The 8,585-nt window shown below is 39.2% G+C and overlaps 1 protein-coding gene across 2 annotated transcripts; it reads right to left on the bottom strand.

Annotated features, from left to right (window-relative positions):
• Positions 1 to 863: 863 nt before the first annotated feature.
• nrsn1 (neurensin 1) lies at positions 864 to 5,916 on the bottom strand. Of its 2 annotated transcripts, XM_053626500.1 has the most exons (3): positions 5,793 to 5,916; positions 2,839 to 3,026; positions 864 to 1,455 (listed from the first exon to the last, which is right to left on the bottom strand). In XM_053626500.1, exons 2-3 carry the CDS (start codon positions 3,016 to 3,018, stop codon positions 1,072 to 1,074), a joined length of 564 nt encoding a protein of 187 aa, XP_053482475.1. In that variant the 5' UTR covers positions 3,019 to 3,026; positions 5,793 to 5,916; the 3' UTR covers positions 864 to 1,071. The 2 variants fall into 2 exon arrangements, with proteins under 2 accessions (XP_053482475.1, XP_053482386.1); XM_053626411.1 differs by lacking the exon at positions 5,793 to 5,916 and having other exon boundaries at positions 2,839 to 3,763.
• Between the last annotated feature and the right edge of the window lie 2,669 nt (positions 5,917 to 8,585).

Genomic DNA, 8,585 nt, shown 5'->3' with positions numbered 1-8,585 from the left:
TTTATTTATTTATTTATTTTTACGGACGTAGAGATCAAATGTACTGCAGGATAGTGCGGTTACTTTGGGATTAGCATGTTTGGAGAAATCGGCTGTAATCAGACGTGACAATAAGTTCCTATTTTGTTCGGGAAAACTGTTCTACAGTCAGATAGTTAATGCTTCCGACGACGACGATGTCATGTAAAAAAAAAAAAAAAAAAAAGCTATTTAAAAGTTCATCCCTGAAGAACTACGTCCTCGTATAAAAACGTGGCGTGGTCACTTGCTGGTGTGAACGTACAGTAGTGTGAGGACACTACACTTCAACTTGAAGGCCTCATGGAATGAACGTCGCGATTTAAATGCTACTTTGATACTTGACCATGGACTTCTCTCTTCAAATATATTACCGCTTGACTTGACCACTTTTTTTTTTGTTCCTTCTCCAAAACAAGAATTAATGACAATCGAGGTTTAATTATGCGAAATGTCTTGTCTACATTTCTGAGTATACATATTTCATTACACTGGTGTCGTCAGATGGCCAGGGTTTTCCATTTAACAGAAAAAATGTGACTCCCGTGTGTTCCAGCGAAGATTAGCAGCTGCTAATAGATTCTCTTGCTAAGCTAATTTGTTCCTCTCATGATATTTAGCAAAAATGCTTAGCTTCGAGATATATATATATATATATATATATATATATATATATATATATATATATATATATATATATATATATATATATATATATATCTCAAAAACTAAATAATCTAGGCGTGAACCGATCATCGGTTTTACGATATATTGCAATATAAACACGTGTACGTATTTAATTTAGTCGTTTTCTGTTATTTAAGGTCATTTTCAAACTGACATTTTATTTCATTTCGAGGAATTCAGTACGACGTGTCGTCCTCAGGAAAAAGAGCCGCTAGGGAGAACCAGGAAGGAAAACTGTACGCATCAGTTTGTGTCGTAAATTGTGACTGGTGAAGCATTCTTAGGCTTGATGTGTGCTGCTCTACAAACGAAACATATTTATGTATTATATAATAATCAAACATGTTGACGTTATGTGTGTGGAGGTCAGGGTTCAGCGCCAGGCTGGATGTTCTGGACTTTGGACAGCGTGACGGGAACCTTGGCCTCTCCGGTGTTAGGAACGGACGCCTGGATCTCCGCTAGTCGCTCTTTGAAGCGTCGCTGGAGGCGGAGCTCGTCTTTGACTCCGCCTTGCCCGCAGGCGGCCAACAAGAGGAGACCGGTTGCCACGCCGGCCCCGCCCACACAGAAGAGCACGGCCCCGCCCAGTTTGCAGGCATCCAGGGCCCGGTTAAAGCGCACGGCTCGGCCGTCTACGAACAGCAGCTCGTCCTCTCCGAACGCCTCCAGACGTGGGGGTGTGGCATAACCCACGAGCAGCACCGACAGACCTGAGACCAGGATTACCGCTCCTACCGCCACACACACCTGAGACAGAAACCAAAAGAGAGTTTCAAATGAAATACGTTCACCTGGTTTGCTCCCAAGCTCCCAGTCACAGACGAGGCAGTTATAGCTACTAAAAGGCCGTCTAGTTAAATATTAAAAACGTATGCAAAGAGGTGTACAGATTCTACTGGAGTAAAAAGGATGCTCCCAAACGCCAAATTCAAACCAAAGATCGTAAAAACCTACATGAATAAATGTCATTTTAAGAACCTGTAGCTATTAAAAGGACTACAGTGAAAAAAGTCTCAAATATTACAACAACGTCAAATACACACACACACAAAAATAAAGATCTAAAGATGATTCTAAAAGACAAAAATGAAAACATGAAGGTCTCTTTAAAGCTACAAGAATAAACTCATTAAGGTAAACGCCTACCGTTTCAATGAAACATTTTCTAATAAAATTATAATGATTATAGGATGAAGAGGATTATAGTAAAACCTTGCGATTGAAAATTTGAATCTGAAAGGCTACAGAAAGGACTACAAGCCGAAGATGAAAACTACGAGGTTTTTCAAACTATGAAAATGATGAGGTTTTAAAAAAGTTAGTAAAGACTTAGTGTTAGACTGTAAAGAGCTACAGACGACACTAAAGGTCCAAAGTTACAACAACTAAAACCCTACAGTAAAACTGTGATCTAAAAGGTGTGTAAAAGCTGTTTTTCAACAGAACCTGTCCTATACAAGCCCGTTGAGGTTACCGAGATAAAATCAGAAAATAAAAATGCTAATTAGCTTCTAAACGCCTGAGAAGTTAAAGAACCTAAAGCTACTAACGCTGGAAACCGTCGGTTAGAACCTGAAGCCTTAAATAAGACAGTAACTGAGTAAAGTCAACATTTTTTAAAATAAAGGAAATATCCAAAACATGTAAAAAATAAGAATCTGAAGATGTTACTAAAGACGGTCTTTTAAAACCTAAGCGCACAAAATTTTAAAAACACACAAAATTAGAAGATAAAAGGCTACATTAGCTCATAAAGGCTCAAAATTCAAACTTTAGCACATAAAACTATCAAGTAACGGCCTACGCTAGCTCCAAAAATGTAAACCACTTCAATTAAAACCCGGAGATTTTGGAATATAAAGGGCTAAAGCAGCTGGTAAAGAGCTAGCAAGAACCACAGAAGCCATCACAGAAAGTCCAAAAGTGAAAACCTAAAACAACCTGAAGGACTAAGAAGGTGACTGAAGGCGCAATCTTAAAAACCCAAACACATAAAAATATTACATTATCGATTAAAAGAATTAGGACCTTAGAATTAGGAAAACAAAGACATATGACTGCACAAAGCAGCGACTAAAGGCCCAAACCCACAGCTGAAACGCTCCAGTTTAAACATGCTGTATGTCTGACCTTCCAGAGGACAGAGCTCCACCGGCTGGGCGATCTCTGCGTCTGGAACTCGTCGTGGTGGCGCTCCCAGATGGAGGAGGTGCAGTCCTCGTAGAACTGGTGGAGGTAGGAGCGAACGCCGTAGCGCTGTGGCCCTCCGTCACCGTGCTCCGAGCCGCACAACTCCGGGCATGACGCCATCTTCACATCTGCCACACACACAAACAAACCTAAACGCAAATGCCGCAACACCGAGACTTTAATTATCTGAGCGGCTAGTCTCCAAGGAGAACCAGTAACCATGCAAAGAACCACTGACGAGGGTCTACACCTGTACTCTTACCATTACTCTTACACTCAACATGTGGACACGTTGAAATGGCTATCATCCGTAACTATTTTTTTTTTTAAACTATATAGATAGTCGTTATTTTATCTTGGCGCGTCTCTGAGTCCCAGAGAAGAGGATTAATCAGGTTCAATCTAGAACCCCTAGCATTTACTCAAACCCTTACAGCTTGTATGAAGAAGTCTAGAGGTTTCCATAGTAGCGAGGATACAACGTATAACTCCTTCAGAAGGCTACACGCTTTACTAGCCAAAAAAAAAAAAAAACGTCTATGTTTTAGAGTGTGGGTGATGTTTAATGAAGGTAGCACACACACATCTGTCAAATTCGCGTGTAGCTGATGTTCTTACCGTATTACAACGTCCAACGTTTTCCTACACTTAGGAAAATAAGAAACACAAAGCTTTCTTCAGTTTGTTCCTCTGGAGGAGAAAAAGGTTTGTAGGACGCTTTCAGAAACCCAAGAACCCTTAATCATCGAAGAAACCTTGAGGAACCCTTTCTTTTCGAAGATGCACAGCTTTTTTTTTTTTTCTTCTCCTGACATGAAGCCTGTCCTTTTCGTTCCACACGGAAACCGTCCTTGTTTTGTTATTTAGGACGAATCCGGAGGAGTTGAGAAGATTACTTCGGTAGATTTTTATTTATTTATTTATTTTAAATACAGCAGCGTAAACCGTGATGAAAGATCTTCATGGTATTAACATTTCTAAATTAGATTCAGTGGAGGACATGAGCAGAGAGAACCAAACGAGCTTCCTGCATAGTGGTGTAATTAAATCATGCCTGGATGAAGACGATGATGATGATGATGTGTGTGTGCGTGCTCCATTCTGGCTTGGAGTCAGCACGGTGCGCTATTTTCAGGTCCTCATGAGTCACTTCTCCTCCACGAGGAACCAAACGACACATTTAATGAGTGTGTGTGCTGCTATTTTTACCTGTCTTCGTGACGCATCCTCATTGTTTTGCGTATAAAGGCATTAGCGACGAATTAGTAATTAGTAACACGTGTAAATATTCTTTCTCTTTAAAATTTAGACTACTTGTAACACTGTTCGCTAAATCAGCTTGCTAGCTGCACTAACGTTAGCTGATCAGGTCACGCGACAAGGTCCGTACTTGGCTATAAACTTAACGTTAGCTCGATTTGAAGTTGTTGTGTGACGCTAGTCATTAATAACACACGACGAGTGTGATAAAGTTCATAAATAACTATCGTGTCGATGGCGTACCGTGATAGGTAACTAAGAAATCCACACGGAACTCTTGTCAGGCTGTCTTGTAAAGCAAAACAACTCAGCAGTTCAGCGGTTTATGGAAGGATGGAAAGATAACGCGACAAAGGCTAAACATTAGCAACCGACGCGTTACACACTCAGCGTTGTGACAGGACAAATTTCCGACACATGTGGACCTCACGGTTATTTTAAACCCTGGTTACAGTCCTGGTTGTGGATGTTACAACGATCGAGCCAAATCTGGTAAACTGTCATACATTAATTGTATAAATTTAACCAGAATGGAATCTTGCGTCGTTTCCATTAGGTTCGTGATTACTAGCTGGAAGGATGGAATGTGTAATCTGTAAATAAAAAATATTATAGAAATGAAAGGAAGATTTTCTCTCTCTCGTCTAATTCTGTGCTACTCTTGGGCCTCTGTGGTCAAGAATAAATAAATAAACCTCCCTCAAATAAAGTTTTACAAAAGATATATATATATATATATATATATATATATATATATATATATATATATATATAAACACCAAGTCACAATTTTTTTTTCTTTCCCTGTAGTGTTTTGGCTTCGGACACGTGGCGCGCGCCAGGACGGGATGTAAGCGAACGTATTGCGTCATCACGCAGTCCTACCGTTGTCTTGGTAACAGCAGCTGCTCTCGGTTGGCTCGGTCACGAAGACACGAAGGCAAAACAAAACCACTCTTCATTTAAAACATATATATATATATATCCAATTTATTTTTAAAACAACATCTAAGATTGTGAGCATCTTTAACCAGCTAATTTTACTAATCTTCTTAAAAAATAAATAAATAAATAAAATAAATTTAAAAACGTATTTTCAATAGCATAGCGAGTGACGTCACGCTCACCACTTCCATCACATCCGTTTCTCCTTTGCTTTCTAGCAGTAGTTTAAAGATAAGATAAGAAAGCAAAAGGTGACCTATTTGTTGATATTTATTAATTCATTCATTCATTCATTCATTCATTGAAATAAATATCCATTATTACTGTCTTACCAGCGTGGCAACGTATTTATCAAAGTGCTAATAAACCCACATGTTCATATGATGACTTTCTTACAAAACAGGATTATTTTATTTTGTATACATGTATTGTTTTAAATAACATTTCATTTTATAGCATGATATGATCATAGCCAGCGATGAAGAAACGATTCGGAAATAAAAAGCTGTCGTGTATTTTGTATTATATATATACATATATATATATATATATATATATATATGTTAATACTTTCTGCACCATAAACACCATTTTAGACATTTTCCCGCGCTGAGAAATCACCCCAATGCGTGTAGGGAAAACATTAGAATCAATATTTGTGTATAAAAGTGTAGAAAACGCAGTCGTACCTGTGCTATCCGGCGGTGGAGAGTGATAATTGTCCTCCTGCTGTCTCCCATCACTCTGAGCTCAGCATCTCCTGCAGGAGAGCGTCCAGACGCGCACGGACTCCACTGCGCATGCGCAAGACCCTCGCCGCTTATATAACGCTCTAAAGGGTTTTAAATCTTAGTAATGCAAAATATTTACAAAGGTAAATAGAACACAGAGCATAGGACATTTACAATCATATAAACAATGATATTCATAAAATCGAAATGCCAAACATTTTTATAACCAGGCCTATATAGTAAAATACATACATACATAAATAAATGACAGTGATAAGAAAAGAAAAAAAATTGGCGAATAAATAACTTAATTTACGTAGCACGTTTCATTTTGAGTGCTTCACATAAAAGCTTTTTAAAACATTAAACAACAAATGAATCCAATTCATAATACAGCAATGCACATGAGAGTGATAGAATTTGAAAATAAAAGATTTTAAATAATAATAATAATAATCATCATCACTTTGGGGGAAAAAAATGTATCAGGAATGCCCAGTTCCAGAAATACCCATTTGCAAAGTTTTCACTTTAAGAGAGATGAGCCCAAGATTAGATTAGATTAGATTAGATTAGATTAACCTTTATGGTCAATGAGAGGAGTACAAGTACAAAGCCAGTGAAATGCAATTAGCATCTAAGCAGAAGTGCAAAATAGCATTAAGTGCATAGTGCAAGAGGAGACAATGAGGCAGGGTGGCAGTGAAACGCAAACGTGACACGTGCAAATGGGACAATACGGCATGATCCGTGAGTAACGTGAGTCCAGAGACACGGATTAATATAATCCCAGACAGTGGCTATGGATCTGGTGACATGAGTGCAATCCAAAGGCGCATCAGTACAACTACTGTAAAAGATAGACTTGTTTGGTGTGTTAAATATGAGCAGATCCTGGACGCAAATCTGTCACAGCCAGTCGAGTCACTGAAGCTGAAAAGAGACTGGCTTTTACAACAGGACGACGATCCAAAACATACCTCAGAATCCAAAATAAACGCGAGCGGAGGCTTTTATAACGGCCCTCACGGTCGTTTGGATCCAACGCCACGTGTGCAGATCTCAAACACGCAAGAACATCTCAGAGTTAGAAACGTTCCGTGAGAAAGAGTGGGTGAAAATTCCTGAAACAAAAACAGAAAGAGTCCTACCTGGCTACAAAATGTTTGCAAGCTGGGAGATCTGCTAAAGACGGTGTAGTAAGGTGTACAAATTTTCGCACACACCACAATGACTATTTTGTACATTTTTTGGGAGGGGGCAGAAAAATGCAGAGGTTATATTTGTGTGTTTTCAGCATTTTTTTTTTTAAGAGAGATTTTGTGAGGGGTGCCAAAACTTTTGCATACACATTGTATTGTACTGCATAATAACGTAGGATTTATGCTGAACCTTTCACACAAGTACTGCTGCGTGTGACATTAGCAGCGTTAGAAAGTCTGAGCAATTCTTGTGTTAGTGTTACCGTAAGGACAGTGTCCTTGGGTCTGCTTCAATGACACACACACACACACACACACACACACACGGCCATATGTGACTCATCCAGCTGACTCATCGCTGTATCTGCTGTACTCAGTGATATTTACAGATCACACACATACACCTCTGTAGATTCACTGGATATTATACAGGAAGTGTGTGTGTGTGTGTGTGTGTGTGCGTGTGTGTGTGTGTGTGTGTGTGTGTGTGTCCAGATGGAGTTTGGTGAGAGCGAGACGCCAGACTTTCAGCCTCCTGCTGCTTCACTGCTGTTTTTTTTTTTTTAACTCCATAATGAAAGAAAGATACAGACAGACAGACGGACAGACAGACAGACAGACAGACAGATAGACAGGACAAATAAACTGACAGATGCAGACAGACAGATCAACTTACAGACAAACGGATAAATAAATAAACACATGAATAAATAAATAAATAAATAAATAAACAGGCAGACAGATAAATAAAGAGGCAAGGAGACAGACAAACAGGTAAACAAACATATGTAAATAAAAAGTCAGACAGATAAACAGACAGATAAATAGTTGAGCAGTTGAACAGGTAAATAAAGAGACATACAGGGAGACAGTAAATCAGTTGTAATTACCACAAACAGTTCTGCACTCGAGTCTCCATCAGTGATCAGTGGAGAAGTTCAACACAACAGACCTCATGTAGAAATTGTGATGAATTTCCTGCTTACACAACTGCACTATTTGAGCATGTAGTATTAGCACATTTATAGAAGGGGTGTATTTATTTATAATCGCACTATCCGGTGTCACCCAGAAGATGATGTAGTATTAGCACATTTATAGAAGGGGTGTATTTATTTATAAGCGCACTATCCGGTGTCACCCAGATGATGATGTAGTATTAGCACATTTATAGAAGGGGTGTATTTATTTATAAGCGCACTATCCGGTGTCACCCAGATGAGGACGGGTTCTCTTCTGAGTCCGGTTCCTCTCGAGGTTTCTTCCTCATATCGTCTCAGGGAGTTTTTCTCACCCCCGTCTCCTCTGGCTGCTCATTAGAGATAAATACATACACTTAACATCTATATCCTGAGTTTATATCGTTGTGGATAAAAATGACATGAAATAAACATGAGGGAGACTTAGTATGAGTAATATGTAATTTTATTGATAATTCACAGGACTGGTGGGAGCGGTGGGGGGAAGAAAATGGGGTGTGTCCTGGGAACATGGGCTAGTCAGCGAAGGTGAAGTGAGAGGACCACTGAGAGTGGGGCGGACTGACAGG

Source organism: Ictalurus furcatus, chromosome 1 (assembly GCF_023375685.1).
Source record: "Ictalurus furcatus strain D&B chromosome 1, Billie_1.0, whole genome shotgun sequence".
Classification (NCBI taxonomy): Eukaryota; Metazoa; Chordata; class Actinopteri; order Siluriformes; family Ictaluridae; genus Ictalurus; species Ictalurus furcatus.
This window is presented reverse-complemented; position numbering and strand designations above follow the sequence as displayed.

What these genes read in the sequence shown, in the direction of transcription:
- nrsn1 (XM_053626411.1), bottom strand. Translation starts at nt 3,120, where the DNA reads ATGGTTACTGGTTCTCCTTGGAGACTAGCCGCTCAGATAATTAAAGTC. An exon ending in GGAGCTCTGTCCTCTGGAAG is followed by an intron (nt 1,456 to 2,838) that starts GTCAGACATACA and finishes TTTCTGTCTCAG; the next exon opens with GTGTGTGTGGCGGTAGGAGC.